This window comes from Orycteropus afer, unplaced genomic scaffold (genome assembly GCF_000298275.1).
Source record: "Orycteropus afer afer isolate SDZICR_OR568_19922 unplaced genomic scaffold, OryAfe1.0 scaffold00042, whole genome shotgun sequence".
In the NCBI taxonomy this organism is placed as follows: Eukaryota; Metazoa; Chordata; class Mammalia; order Tubulidentata; family Orycteropodidae; genus Orycteropus; species Orycteropus afer.
Genome location: NW_006921629.1, coordinates 13,085,897 through 13,101,529, shown reverse-complemented (window position 1 = coordinate 13,101,529; position 15,633 = coordinate 13,085,897). Strand labels below are relative to the sequence as shown.

Below are 15,633 nucleotides of genomic sequence, written 5' to 3'. Positions count from 1 at the left end.
TGAAAAGTGAATTTACTCTCTAAATCTTCACCCAAATCCTAATAAAAAAAAAAAAAAAATACACTATTATAAAAGGTCATGAAAAGGTTTACATATGGAAGGAAACTTTCTTTGTTGTGTTGGTTACCAGGGAGGGGAGGGAAAATTGCTAGATAGGTTTAACAAAAAAGGAGGGGTCGCTATGAGTCAGGTCCGACTCAATGGCACATAACAACAACAACAACTACATATGTATATGTGTATATATAGGAGCTCTGGTGGTGTAGTGCCTGAGGCATTTGACTGCTAACCAGAAGGCTGATGGTTCAAACCCACCAGCCACTCCTTGGAAGGAAGATTGGACAATCTACTTCCATAGAGATACCACCTCTGAAACCCAAGGAGGTGTCGCTATGAGTGAGGATCGACTCGATGGCAGTGAGTTTGGTTTTTTTTGGTTGTGTGTGTGTGTATGTGTTTCTCCAAGACCCTAGTAGCAGCACTACATCTAGCTGCAGAGTGTGTTGGGAACTTTGTTCTCTAGCTGGGTGGTAGTGTGTCCTGCTAAGATTTCAGGGAACTTTGTTTCTGAAATTATGCTGTGTGCTGTCAAGTTGATTCTGAGTCATGCTAACCCTGTAGGACAGAGCAGAACTACCCAATAGGGTTTCCTAAACTGTAATCTTTACAGGAGTGGGTTATCAGGTCTTTTCTGTCACGGAACGCCTGGTGAGTTCAAACTGCCAACCTTTTGGTTGGCAGCCCAGCGCTTAACCATTGCACCACCAGGGCTCCTTTTCTAAAAGTGTGGAAAGGGAGAACAGAGCCTGAGGGACAGTTTGCATTCTCAGCCACAAGGGGACATATTCTGCATGCATGAATAAATGAGTGCTGTGAGTACAGTTAGCAAAATATGGAAAGTGATCGTGCAGTTGCATAATGACATTGAAAGTAACTCTGATCAGCAACTCTAGCAAGTTGAAATGCAGGTTGAATTCTTGGCTTTCTATAACTCGAGTACCCAACTCTGGGCCCCTTCTCTTCAGGTTTGACGGAGATGAGCTCACCACTGATGAAAGGATCCGGACCCTGGCTCAGAGGTGGCAGCCCAGCAAGAGTCTGAGGCTGGAAGAGCAGAGCGCAAAAGCCGTGGATACAGATATGATTATCTTGCCATGCTTGGTATGTAGCCTCCACATTTGAAACGAAGTGCCCCCCAGCTCCCGCTGTGAGCAAGCCAGGCCTCTGCAATGGTGGTTTTTGGGTTTGCAGTCCCGGCCAGTGCGCTGCGAGCAGGCCACGGCTGAATCGAACCCGGTGACTCAGAAGCTGATCTCCAGCACGGAGAGTGAACTGCAGCAGAGCTATGCCAAGCAGCGCCGCAGCAAGAGCGCCGCCCTCCTGCACAAGGAGCTCAACTGCAAGACCAAGAGGGCTGTCCGTGACTACCTTTTCCGTGTGAATGAGGCCACGGCTGTTCTGTATGCACGCCATGTGCTTGCGTCCCTGCTCGCCGAGTGGCCCGAGCACGTGCCAGTGAATGAGGACATCCTGGAGCTAAGCGGCCCTGCCCATATGACCTACATTTTGGATATGTTCATGCAGCTGGAAGAAAAGCAACAGTGGGAGAAGGTAGTTACAGATTCACCCAGCTGGCCCCTCCTCTGACCTCTCTCCCCCATCTCTGCTGCCCCATGATCTTAGAACAAACTTCCACTAGTGAGTGCCTCCTTGGAGCGGGATTTCCTCTGTAGTCTGTACAGCACCCCAACAGATGTGGCTGCAACAAAAACAGGCTTGAATGTTGAGCACTTCTACAGCTGGCCCAGAGCTGACCCAACTCACAGCCTAGGACTAACTTGGTACTCAGAGACTGTTTTAAATAACGATTCCATGAAACCAACCTTTGCACTCTCCCTTTTGTGTTTCACACTTACAAATCTAAATTTCCTAGCTAGCCCAGTCGCATGTCCCCTGGGGTATGTAATACCAAGTCCAGGGGACATGGTTAATCATTGCTCTCTGATAGGCTGCTTCTGGAGCACAGGGAGCATTCCAGTGAGGGTCTGGTCTTCTGTTTGAAACCGTGTCTTGAATATCTGTGCCAGGTCAGACTCTCAGCTGGCACTTACACATTCTGTCCCTGTGAGGTAGAGAGCTGGTGGTGAAGAAAGCAACCCAAGGAAGCTTGTGCAGGGTTCTTAGCTTCTAGATGACAGAATTGGGGTCTCAGTAGGGTCGGTCACAGCTGTCTAATTTCAAGTTTCACTTTTAAACATAGAAACCATTTATTTAAATAAAAAAATCACATCTTCACCTTGGTCTTTGGAAACATGCTGAGGCAGCAGACCTTCACAGAGGTAGAAGCAGCTTTCCCATCTCTTGCCTGTAGAAGCAGAGGACCCAGCGTAGCAGAAAACACCCTGGTCTAGAACTGAGGAGCCCTGGGCTGTTTCTGGCTGGCCTAGAAAATTCTGTCACCATCTTCCTCGTCTCCAGGTGTAGAACTCTTGAGTCACATTTGGAACCTTCTTCATTCCTATCCCCTTGCCACCTTTACACACCCATCCACCCTCCCACCCACACATACATACACCACAATATCTCATCCAGGATTTATTAGGTAATTTCTCCTCTACTCCTTAACTTGCCTGTCTAAGAAGACTCCCAGTTCCTGAGTTCTCTAGATCCTTCCCGAGCCTCGTAGCCCTGGAGATGTTGGCTCTAGGTTTGTTTTAGCTGTATTTCTCCTTTGGAAGTGGCAAACGTGTCCCTTTCTCAAACGTGTTCTTCTCCCATTCATGCCCCTTACAGCTACTATTTTGTACCTCACTCTGCACACTTACCACATTATGTTGTGATTATTTCTCCACATCCATATATGTCCATGCACCTACTAGGCTGGGACTCTTCAGGGACCAGGACTGTTTCTGATTGGTTCTATTAGTTCTTCTAAACCTCCCTGAAGCAGTAGTTACTCTGGCAGGATTACAGTGTCCTGATACACAGCAAGGGCCCCTTCAAGTGATAGGTAGTTGATGGGAGTGGGGTTGCAGAGGCTAGGGCAGGGGCAGGATGATGCCAGCCCCTTCGGGCAGGCCTCGGGTTGCAATAAACTCTTCCTTCTTCCTGATGGAGCAGCTCTGGGCCCTGCCACCAGCAGACCCTGATGTTCCCTGCCTTGTGTCCCATCAGATCCTGCAGAAGGTGCTCCGAGGCTGCCGAGAGAACATGCTGGGGACCATGGCCCTGGCTGCCTGCCAGTTCATGGAGGAGCCAGGAATGGAGGTGCAAGTGAGGGAGTCAAAGCACCCATATAACAACAACACCAACTTTGAGGTATGACCTGGGTCTACCAGACTCACCTAGCCTTAGGGCGTGCACTGGCAGAACTTGCACGGAGACATTGAGATCGAGCTCATTAACTCCCACAGCACCACCTTCCCCACTAGAAACTCCTGACCTAGAAACCTCCTTCCCAGAGCAAGCCGAGATCTGGCTCACTGAAGCCAGGGATTCTGTACAGCCAAGCCTTCCCGTCTCCTGAGCTTTCCTTAATAGAAAAATATGGGTGACCTGGCCCTAGAGAAGAGTTGACTTTCCCTACAACAGCTCCTTGTAGTATATTCTGGCTTCTTCAGGCAGGGAGTCTGAGTATGTGGTTTCACCTTGCTCTTTAACCTTCTCCTGATGGTCTGGCCATGCCCTTGGAGACCTTAGCCCCTTTGTTTAATATGGACCCCGAACTGAAAAGCCTCATCTTTTTCAGCCTTAACTTTGTATCTGAACAGAGGTGGGAGTTTGGATGTGACATGGTAGGGCAGCCTCGATATTTCTCGTTGACGTAATGCCACCTGCATTTCTTTAGCCCTTTTTATAATATTGGACCTGGCAGGGCCTCAGTAGCTGACCTTCTTATGCTTCTCAGTGGAGGTGCCTTGCAGCAACCGGGTGGATGACAGAAATCATTGAGGGTTGAATGTTGGCCAGCTGTGGTTTTGTTTTGAATGCACTAAACCTCCTCCCTCCCTCTTTTCTCAAGCCCTTCTCTCCCTCTGTTCTTGGGCTCCATCCCTACTTCCAAGGCCCCACATACACACATCTGGTCAGCCACCAGATCTGTTAGCTCTGCCCCAAGTAGGATCATCTCATCTTCACTGCACCCAGACTCTCATCCTCTTCCTCTGGGGTTGCTGTAGCTGCTCCTTTCTGACACCTGCACTTGGCCTTGCACTTGCCCTGGCCTTTCTGACACCAGCTGTCAGACTAACCTTTTCGTAGTATAAACCTGACCAAGGCTTTCTCCTGTTTAAAATCTTTCCAGGGTACCCCCTGCTGCCCAGATAAAGTATAACATGAGACCTTCCTTCTGTATCTGTCTGGGTCATCCTCTCCAGGGTCACATCCCCATCTCCCTAACCCCCAAGCACATGTGCCCACAAAGCACATGTTTTAGCGCAGACACATCAACGTACGTCAGACCCGTCCAGTGCTGTCCCCGTTGCCTGAAATGCATCCTCCTCTCGCCTTGCCTCTTGCCATCCTCTTTCCCGCTCCCTCCTCCAGTAACTCCTCCTGTCCTCTTCATTCTTACGGACAGCATGAGCATCCCTTGTCCGTTCATCATGAGCCCAGTTCTGCCTTCCCTCCTCCTCCAGGTGAAGCCTGTTCCTCCACGCCTGCTCTGCCCGTGTGCGCTACTTACTGTATTTGCAGTCGGGTGGGAGCTCCTTTTCCCATCTGGACTGAGAACTCCTGGAGGCAGGGACTGGGCCCTCACATTCTTATATATCCAGTTTGTGTTACAGGCCACAGAGCAGGAGCCGAGCCCTCAGCAAACATCCAGCGAGCATATGTTCTCCTTTCCCTCCTAGGATAAAGTTCACATTCCTGGTGCCATCTACCTCTCAATCAAATTTGACTCTCAGTGCAATACCGAGGAGGGCTGTGATGAGTTAGCCATGTCCAGCAGCAGTGACTTTCAGCAGGATCGACACAACTTCAGTGGATCACAACAGAAATGGAAAGATTTTGAGCTTCCAGGTAGTAAATACTTGGTTATGTAGACTCTTAACATTAAACATTGGAGCTTAATATTGGGAAGGGAAATTATCAGAGGATTTAAAAATGAGTTTAATGTATTTTATCAGAAACACCTCAATTGCCATTCCCTGTTGTTCCCATATCCTGATCTTTCTCTGATTCTTGTGTGACCCAGGAGATACTCTGTATTACCGTTTTACCTCTGACATGAGCAACACCGAGTGGGGCTACAAATTCACTGTGACAGCCGGACACCTGGGGCGGTTCCAGACAGGTGAGTGTCCTGGTCTTGCCCTCTATGTGAGCTGCCTGCCAGGGCTGTGGGAGTATGTGCCATCATTTCCTTGGTCTTCGTTGAAATCAAAGCAGATGCTTTTCTCTAAGATGTCAGCAGATTCATCTCACCAGCTCACACCTGTCACCTTTGAACATGACGTAGTTGGCTAGTTGTAAACTTGGATGGCCCCTAGAAGAGTCTAAAAAAGACTTGTTTTCCTAGAATTTGCTGGGGCTTCTTGTGAAGAGGAGGAACTGACAGTGTTGCTCTTACATTATTTTTCCAAAAGACTTAATTTCTGGCAAAATTTAAATGATCATAATTGCTTCATCCTATTTATTAAAACCTGAGCAGTTTGTAAAATTTATAAATCTTAATTAATTCATTATATGAGTATATCACACCATTGTTAGACTTTATTTTCAAAATGTCTGCTTTGTGGGGGTTGGCCAGGATTCGAGATTTTGAAGCAGATGTTGTCAGAAGAAAGAGTTGTGCCACACCTCCCACTGGGCAGAATCTGGGAATGGCTAGTGGGTGTGGCCTGTCGCCAGACTGGTCATCAGCGGTTGAAAGCCATCCACTTACTTCTGAAGATTGTGCGATGCTGTACACACAGGTAAGCAGCTGCTTGGGCCACTTGTTTGCTTACTTACTCATCACACATTAAGGGCTCTCTGTCTGTCTGTGGGCCCTGACCCTCAGTGGGAAAGATGGCCATGGATGGAGGTGATGACCGTCACGTGGTAGGTGGGTGCTGAGATGGAGGGAAGCACCCCAAGGAGCCTGGTGAGGATGACACAGAGATGGCCAGGCTTCTGTGGGGTGGCAAAGGAAGGACATGTTGGAGTTCAGTTCAAAGGGATAAAGCCTGCAGAGAGACAAAGACACCATGGATCAGAATATACTGGTTTCTGGTGGGGTGAACACTGACAAACTGTTGGTTTAAAGATAGTTGTGTTCAGCTTGGTGAATGATCATAAAGTTAGCACACCCGTGGAAGTACCACTCAGATCAAGAAATAAAAAAGTACAAGCATCCCAGAACCCCTCCTGTACTTCCCATCCTAGTCATTGTGTGTTTGGCTTTTTACCATTTGCTTATCATACGGTTTGTAGGATTCATCCATGTTGTTGTGTGAAACACTCTCAAGAACCAGACTCACTGCCATCGAATTTGATCCCAACTCATGGAAGCAGACTGCTTCATCTTTCTTCCATGGAGTGGCTAGTGGGTTTGAATCGCCAACCTTTTGGTTAGCAGCCAAATACTTTAAGCGCTGCACCACCAGAGTTCCTTAATTCTTGCTTATTGGTATATAAAATTTCATCATATGAATATATCACAATTTATGTATCTGTTTTACCACTGATTATCATTTGTATTGTTTCTAGTTTTTTGCTAGTACAAATAATGGTACTGTACACATTTTCGTATGTATGTTCTTTTGATGCACATATGTGTGCATTTGTTTTAAGTGGAATTGCTAGGTCTTAGGGTTTATATGTGTTCAGCATTAGTAGATTCTGCTAATCAGTTTTCCAAAGTAATTATACCAGTTTACACTTACAACAGCAGTATATGGGGTTCAGACTTTTCCATATTCTTGCAAACACTTAGTGTTTTCAAGCTGTCTAATTTCAGCCATTTTGGGTGATGTGAAATAGCATATTAAGGTTTTAATTTGCATATCCCTGACTACTAATGAGGATGAATGTCTTTTCATATAATTTTGTATTTGGATATCTTCTTGTGATGGGCCTTCAATCACCCCACTTTTCTTTTGACTTCTCTCTTTCTATGGGTTTAGGGGAGTTCTTTATACATTCTGGACAAGTCCTTTGTCAGGTATATGTAATGGGGATGTCTTCTCCCACTCTGTGACTTGCCTTTTTATCTGTTGATGGTGTCTTTGCTGAAAAGAAGCTTCTAATTTTAATGTCTGCTAATTCATGAGCCATTTCCTGTTTGGTAGAGCTTTTTGTGTCCTATTTAAGACATGTTTGGCTAACTCCAAGGAGCTCTGGTGGCGTAGTGCCTAAGGCATTTGACTGCTAACCAGAAGGTTGGCAGTTCAAAGCCACCAGCCACTCCACAGAAGGAAAAATGGTCAATCTACTTCGGTAAAGATTTATAAGCTTCAGAAACTCGAAGGGGGTTGCTATGAGTCAGAATCGACTTGAGGGCAGTGAGTTTAGTTTTTTAGTTTTGACTAACTCCAAGGTCATGAAGATATTCCTGTTATCTTCTCAAAGTGTATTGTCTTTTAACGTTTAGATGTACAGTCCACCTGGATTTTAGAGTATGATATGAGGTAAGGTGTCAACATTAGTTTTTCCATATGGCTTTCTAGTTGACTCTATGGGCCACAATGCCCCTCACCACAGTGCAGTTGCCACCCAGTCATAAATCAGGTGTCCCCATAGGTATGAATCTGTTCTGGTCTCTTCTTCATTCGTCTATTTGGTTATCCTTGTGCCATTACCACAGTGTCTTAAGTTACGGCTTTATAAAAATGTATATATCTAGTAATGTAAATCCCCCAGTTTAGTGCTTCATCTTCAAGATTATCTTGGCTGTTTTTGACCCCTTGCATATGTACACACACATGCACAGACACATGCACACTCACAGGATTTAGATTGACTCCCTGGGTCAGTTTCAGGAGAATCGAGATCTTTAGAACATTGGCCCCTCCAATCCACAGCTGTTTATCCATTCCTCCATTGTTTAGGTCTTGTTCCATTTCTCCTAGTAATTGTAGGAAACTGTCATTTTTTGGGTAGAGGATTTGCAAAATGTTTTGTTAGATTTATTCCCAAGTGTTTGACGTCTCTCATGCCCTTGGTGATCCCACGTGTAGGACCAGAGCTGTGCTCTTTGGTTTCCAGGGGCTGATTTTTCAGAAGTGAGTCACCAGGCCTTTCCTCTGAGGGGCCTCTGTGTGGACTCCACCCACCAGCCTTCGGGTTAGCGACCAAGTGCAGTGGCCATTTGCCCTAGCCAGGGACTCCAGACAGAAATAGAATTAATTGCAATATATTGACCTTATTGATCATGCTGACCTCTAAGAGTCTATGTGTAGAGTACTCATTGCACAGTCATCTCATCTGCAAATAATGAATTCCATTTCTTCCTCTCAGTCCCTGTCTGTCTGCCTGTTTTTGTCATTTTGTACTAGCCAGGACCTCCAACACAGTGGGATGAGAGACATAGTTGTCCTGGTTCTTGTCTCAGGAGGAAAGTGTGGGTAATTTTTTAAATTTGTGTGGCTCTTGTTTCGTACATATCATGCAGGTAATCAGTCCCACCCCCTTGAGTGGGCCCCACCTATTAAAGCTTCACTGTCCCTAGTTCCTGCATCTTTAAGACACACAGACACAGAGAATGATAATATTCACAGTAACAGGTTGTCTGTAATATGGAGCTGTTATTATAAAAATAAAAGAAGACTGGTAGCACGGTGCCTAAGGCATCTGACTGCTAACCAGAAGGTTGGTGGTTCAAACACGCCAGCCACTCCGTGGAAGGAAGACTGGGCAATCTGCTTCTGTAAAGATTCCCTGCCTCGGAAACCCAGTGGGGGTCTCTGTGAGTTGGAATCAACTTGATGGCAGTGGGTAAGTCAGGGAGAAAAAGTAACGGCTGGTCCATGGGTTGGCGGAAGGCAGGGAGAGAGAAGAACATGGGCACGGTCCCCGTAACTGCCATTTCATCTTGCAAACGCCAGGGCCACTCGCCCGATGTGGCTTAGGTCTGCTCACTTGAGAGCGGCTTCCAGGAGAAGTCTCTGGTTGAGTGACACCTGTGAAACACGGAACGCCTCCGCTGTCTTCAGGCAGGTGGGCTCTTCCGGGCTTCCCCAAGGATCCATCTGGCACAGCTCGCCAGCTGTCACCAACCTTCTTTCCAGTCAGTTAGCTCGAGCACTCCTCATACCGGAACCCGGGGGGGACGCCCAGGATGCCTTGCCACCCTTGGGGTTTCACAGTCACTCACCTTAGAGATTATAGAAAAGTGTCGGCTTTGTGGGCTTCACCCAGAGGCCACACTAGAGGGCAGAGGGGAAGGATGGCAGACAGGCCATGGTCCCAGTCCCAGCAGCACAGGTGCGTTTAATTTCACCCTGTAAGTGCATTCCTGAAAAACCTTCTGTAAAGCTGTCTCCAGATCCAACCAAATTCTCCCACCTCTGTACTTTGTGGAGATTTATTCCTCCAGGGGAAAATGATTGGGATTACATTTAAATGTATGGAATTCTTTTTCAAGTTATATGTTAAAGAGAGAAACCAAAATCTAAGATTATATGTATAAAACCGTGGTGCACATTCCTGAGTATAATGTATGTCATAATTTTCCTCCTCTGAAGGAGGTTGAGCTGGAATTAAAGTGCACCCTCCCTCTGGAATCATTTCAGTCTCTCAACAGACCTCTGCTGGAAAAGGACCTGCTTTGCTTGCTGTCGTGTGCTGTCAGGTCGGGCCCGACTCACAGCGACCCTCCTTGGGTTTCCGAGGCAGTATCACTACCGAAGTAGATTGCCCAGCCTTCCTTCCGGGGAGTGGCTGGTGGGTTTGAACCGCTAGCCTTCTGGTTAGCAGTCAAGTGCCTCAGGCACTACACTACCAGAGCTCCCCTGCTTTGCTTAGGATAAAGATTTCTGGCCAGGACAGTCTTGCCAACATGTTTCTTATGTTGTATAAGCCTAAGATCATATTAATCATTATTGTTACTGTCTTTTAAATAGTTGTTTGTTTGTTTTTTCTTACTATAAAAGCATTGAGCATTGTAGAAAATTCAGGGACAACTACTGATAATATTTTTTGGCAAGTTTGTTAACTGTTGTTTTTAATGTAGTTTTGCAGTACTATATATGCTGTTTTATATTTTGAGGTTTTTCCAACAACCACTTTTTAAAATGTTCAGTAATTCATAGTGAATGTATGCCAGGATCAGAGCTTTGAACCAGTTCATTCTGATTCAACCCCCAGCTGAGAATTTGCCTTTCCACCCAGATACACTGAATCAGAATCTAGTTTAATGAGATCCACAGATGTAGATTCTGATTCAATGTATCTGGGTGGAAAGGCAAATTATCAGCTGGGGGCAGAACCAGAATGAACCGGTTCAAAGCCCTGGCCAGGCTCATCAGTTTTCTTGGTGCTTTGAAGTTTGGGTTCTGCCCCATTCCTTGTTTGCTGTTGGTGTTTTTGGAGGTGGGGAGACTGTTTCATATTCACATCAGTAGATGTTTGGGGGCAGAGCTGCAGTTGCATCAGCCTGACCCTGCGCGTGGTCCCACATGTGCTGACTCCCACTCCTGTGGCTGTCTCCGCAGTGACCTCTGTGACCTTACGCTGTTAAAGCCCCTGTGGCAGCTCTTTACCCAGATGGAGTACAGTCTTTTTGAGGACGTGACACAGCCCGGCATCCTGCTCCCCCTGCACCGAGCCCTCACTGAGCTCTTCTTCGTCGCTGAGAACCGTGCCCAGGTGAGGGCCCTGCCAGCCTCGCATCCCAGGTGTTGGCCAGGGTAGCACAGCACCACCTCCTGGGCCCTGGTGGGAGGGCGGGACTCACAGCCCCCTTCCTAAGCCTCAGGGCCGTCAGGCTCTTGTTAGACTTGCGGAGGAGGTAGGTTTGCCCCACAGTCTGGCATCCTCACCTCTCCTCAGCCTGGGAAGCCCTCAGGTCAGCACCAGGGCTGTTTGTTTTGTCAGGCTTAAAGCCAATGGAAAAAAAATTGCCTTGGACCAGCCCTTGACAACAGTGAGTTTTGGAAAATAAAACGGATGAGTTCTTTCTTCTTCTTCCTCTTTTTTTCCCCTTCCCTCAGCACAATAGACTCATTGATTGTGAGAGATGAAAGGACCTTTCAGTTCTTTAGTTCATTCCCCTCATTTTACACATGAGGAAGCTGACCTGATCAGGGGTTCCCTGCCCAGTTACCTGTGGGTTAGTAAAGGGTAGAACCAGACCTAGAACCAGGCACCCGGCCCCAGCTCCCAGATGGACTCCTTCCGTGACTTGGTGGGGGATGGGCACTGGTTCTCCCCTCCAGGCTTCATTTTCTTGTGAGTGGGCTCTCCTGGTGGATGTGGCAGCTGCACTGGGCTTCCAGCCTTGTGCTCACAGAGCCTGTGCTTTCTCGGTAGGAGCTTGGCTTGCTGCAGGACTACCTGCTGGCCTTAACCACCGACGACCACCTTCTCCGCTGTGCAGCACAGGTACTGCCCCCCCGCCCCCGCAGAGCCTCTGTAGCTGCTCCCCTGGCAGGATAACACCATCTCACCATCCCCCAGGACACGGGCTCTCTGTGCATTGCATCATGGGCACAGAATCCCGAGTTTACACAGCACTCTGTTCCAATTCAGTAATTTCCTTCTGGTTTCCAGAGCAAGTAGTCAAGCCCCATTTATCAGTGTCACTCATATTAAACTGTGGGGTCAGAAGACACTAACAAGAATTTGTGTTTTTAAAATCAAAACAACCAATGTCTTAAATTTACAGTTTGGCTGATCCCTGAAGTTTCCACAGGGTTAGGTTTCAGATATTTCTGGATCTACTTTGCTTCCCTGGCAGAAGAAATCCTCTCTGACAGCTGTTTGGTCTCAGGACCCCTTTAGACTTGTAAATTATCAAGGACCCAGAAAGCTTTTTGCTTACGTCCATTATATCTGGCAACATTAGAAATTAAAACTGAAAAGAATTTTCAACATTTATTTCATTACTTATCCTAAAATAATAAACCCATTTCATGTTAAAGTGAATAGAATGTTTTGTGAAAAACAACTATATTTGACCAAAAAAAACCTGAGAAAGGTGGCCTTGTGTTACATACTTTTGCAAATCTCTTTAATGTCTGATTTAATAGAAGACAGCTGGATTTTCATGTCTGTTTCTACCATTAGTCTGTTGTGTCATCACAATTAGCCTCTGGAAAACTCTGCTGTACACTCATGAAAAAATGAAAGTGGAAAAGGCAAAATCATGTCTTAGTGTCATTATGAAAATAGTTTTTACCTTGTGGACTCCCTGAAAGGGTCTTGGGAACCCGCATTACCCCACACCACACATTGAGAACCTCTAACCTACAGAATCCTTGAACATTAGAGAACATGTGTTCCAGTCCCCACATTGACAGATCCAGTCCCCACATTGACAGATGGGGACTCTGAGGCCAGAGCCCTGCCTGAGCCCCCACTCTGTTCCTTGTCCCCATAAAAGAGAGGGCCTCCTCTACTGATAACAGGCTTTAGAGTGTCTGCTTAGACATGGAAACTCCTGCATCGATACAGATGAGTTTGTGTGAATTCTCCTGAGGCTATAGGTGGAGTGACAACTCCTTCCGCTGCTAACTGATACCTGCCAACATTGCCACCCTCTCCCCCACTGGCTTGGTGGCCTCATACAACTAAATTTTGAAATTTAACAAGTTAGGCACAGAAAGCTCAATATGGCAGCGTCACGGGGGCTTCTCCCTCTCCCCAGCCCCCACGTGCAGTCTGTTGCCTCCTCACCCTCCTTCTGAACCCCCACAGCTGACGTGGGCCGGGCCAGTGTTCTGCAGCTTCTCCGCATGAGCCTCTCGGCCTTGTCCCCACCACCCTCCACTGCCTGGCTTCCTGGGCATCCACATTCCAGTACCTTCCCAGGGTTGTTTTCGGCCCCTTCTGGGTCCCCCAGCACTGGCTGTTCGGTTCCTGTGTGTGCCATGACCACCTTGGTGTCGTTCCCGTTCCCTCAAGAGCTTTCCCAACAGACAGTGCCCCCTGCATGTGCTGAACCTCACAGCATCGTAATTGCCCCTCTCGTAGCAGTGAGGATGCCTAGCTTGCGCCTGGTGTCTGTAGCTTTGTATCTCTTGCTCTAGCCTTAAGTCCTCCAAGGGAAGGGAGCCACGTCTGGCTTCTCTCTGCCCTCCTCCTCCCTAACTGCTCAGCTGTGGGCCTTGTTCAGTCGCTTAATGGGTGAGCAAGTGAATGGTTCTTGACACTGCAATTACTCTTTCTCCCTCCCACAGGCTCTGCAGAACATCGCTGCTATCAGCCTGGCCATCAACTACCCAAACAAGGCCACCCTCCTCTGGAATGTGGAGTGTTAGCCCTTGGTATGGTGGGCGTGACTCTGCCTAATCTGTCCACAGGGATTGCAGGGCAGACATCTAAACTCATTCAGGAAAATTCCTGTGGCTCTCCATGAGCTCCCACGTCCACTCTGATTGGAACACAAAGCAGCCACATCTCCAAGAACTCCCGTGTCACAGACTTGCACACATGCATACACCACAGCACGTCCGAAGGGGCAGAGCCGAGCAGAAGTGCTTGGAGAGGGCAGCCAGGAGGCCCTTTGGAAGGCTGTTCAAAGGCCAGCCTTCTCCAGGCTCTGTCTAGGCAGAAGGCCCCAGAAGACCTGGAACCAGCCTCGATGGGAAGAATTGGGTCTGAGTTGAGCTGGAACTGCCTGCACTTGCCCTTTGGGTAAAAACAAGACTCTTCCCAGAGCCGCTTTTCTCAGTAAGACCTGCAACAGCAGACACCTGGCATGAGAACTGCTCTTTTGCTTTGCTTCTTAAGACTGGGCAATCCAGACCAGAACCAGTGCGAGTCCTTCCGGCTGCCACCTGATCCCCAGGCTTTCAGTACAAGGCTGTGCTGAGCCGGCACCCACCATGGCCCAGCCCGGCCCAGAGACCCTCGGAGAGAACAAGTGCCCTTGGGAGCAGCCAGTCGCCGCCTGTGCACACCTGCTTCTGCACCGCCTCCCACATACCCATCAGCCCTGTTTAGTGGTTGCTTTTCCAATACATTTCAGTTTGCACCTCGTGGTTTTAGAACAAACCCCCAGACACCCTTGAGAGGGCCTCAGAGTTGACCTAATAGGGGACAAATTTGGTTTGTGTGGAAGTGGCAGAACTTGAGGAATACTTTGTAACTTCTGTACCTGAAAAGAGCCCTGGTGGCGCAGTGGTTAAGGCACTTGGCTGCCAACCAAAAGGTCAGCAGTTTGAACCCACCAGCAGCTCTGTGGGAGAAAGATGGGGCAGTCTGCTTCTGTAAAGATTTACAGCCTTACAAACCCTGTGGGTCAGTTCTATTCTGTCCTATAGGGTTGCTATGAGTTGGAATCAACTCAATGGCAGTGGGTTTGGGTTTTTGTTTTGTTTTGGTACCTAAAGAGTTGGAAATCATTCCTATTTTAGGAATTTAAAAAACAAAAAAAAAAGTGGTTTTATTTCTGCTCAGTGGTAATTGGGACGTCCTGCCACCTGGGGCTCTGTGGTGGTCTGGCTGTCGCTTGTCTAGCAACAACTACATCAGCTCCAGCGGGGCTGCTCTCCCTTTCCGTCTCTGTTTCTCAGTCTTGCCCTGAAGTGCTGATGATGATTCTCTTTCCAAAGCCAAGCTTCGGAGTGTGAATCTGGATTGACACGTGAGCTGTGGACAGTCCTAGTGGTACTTACCAGCTTCCCAAGGACAGGTCTCCATAGCCAGGGCTGACAGGGGCCAGGTCAGCATTACCAGGCCCAGTTTGCCCCTTGACCTCTGAAAACCCCTCTGCCAGGTTTGCAGGACTCTGGACTGGAAGCCCCTGAGACTCCAGGTTCTGGGAGCTTCTTAATGAGAGAGTGCTTTCCCTTCTAGATCAGGAGAAAGGGGGCGGTAACTTTCTGCAGTCCTAGAATGAGGTTCTCAGCCAGGTCCTGGGGTGCAGCTGGAGCCATCGTGGCATGGTACCTTGGGGATCCAGCCTGGCCAGAGGTCAGAGCCTGGCTGTGTCGCCCCGTGTTATTGGGACCTGAGTAGACAGATGCTGCCGGCTCCATGGACACCCCTTCCCTATCCTTTCCTCTTGGCCCAAACCCAGCCTTGCTTTGCAAGCTGCCTGTACCCCCGGAAAAGGCCCCACAGTCCTTGCCCCCAGACCCGGGGAGGTCTCACAGGGAAGAGCTTCCCAGGAGAGAAACCGCAGAGAACAAGTCTTGGTGCGTGGAGAGGAGGGCCCCACAGTGGGCTCAGTCACTCGACGGCCTGTGAGGTAGATGGGGTCGCACAGCCTGCCTTGCCCCCGCCCCGACTCTCAGTGGGGGTGGGGGTAGGTGAGTGAGCAGCCGCCAACAGCTCTGCCTCCCCACCCTCCCATCAGGAAGATGATTTGTAAATAAACGCTGGACTCGCCACAGCTTCTCTCCATACCCCCCCCCCCTCACTGTTCTGGTCTCTTCAGTTTGCCTAGAACAAGCCTAGGTTTTTCCTGCACGCACAGCTGCTACTCTTCCCGCAGGGCCCTCCCGCCTGGCCTGGCCTCCCTGTGGCCTGCCGCCGCCTCTGCTG

General features: G+C 48.4%; 1 protein-coding gene across 1 annotated transcript in view; it reads left to right on the top strand.

The window, feature by feature from the left end:
- ZZEF1 (zinc finger ZZ-type and EF-hand domain containing 1) overlaps positions 1-13,403 on the top strand; it is a 155,797-nt gene extending 142,394 nt beyond the window's left edge. Inside the window, exons 47-55 of the mRNA XM_007937490.2 lie at positions 1,026-1,161; positions 1,252-1,611; positions 3,175-3,318; positions 4,854-5,022; positions 5,198-5,296; positions 5,753-5,918; positions 10,638-10,791; positions 11,455-11,526; positions 13,323-13,403. Of these exons, the coding sequence (XP_007935681.1) occupies positions 1,026-1,161; positions 1,252-1,611; positions 3,175-3,318; positions 4,854-5,022; positions 5,198-5,296; positions 5,753-5,918; positions 10,638-10,791; positions 11,455-11,526; positions 13,323-13,403 (1,381 nt within the window). The remainder of the gene's footprint in view (positions 1-1,025; positions 1,162-1,251; positions 1,612-3,174; positions 3,319-4,853; positions 5,023-5,197; positions 5,297-5,752; positions 5,919-10,637; positions 10,792-11,454; positions 11,527-13,322) is intronic.
- The last annotated feature ends 2,230 nt before the right edge of the window (positions 13,404-15,633 follow it).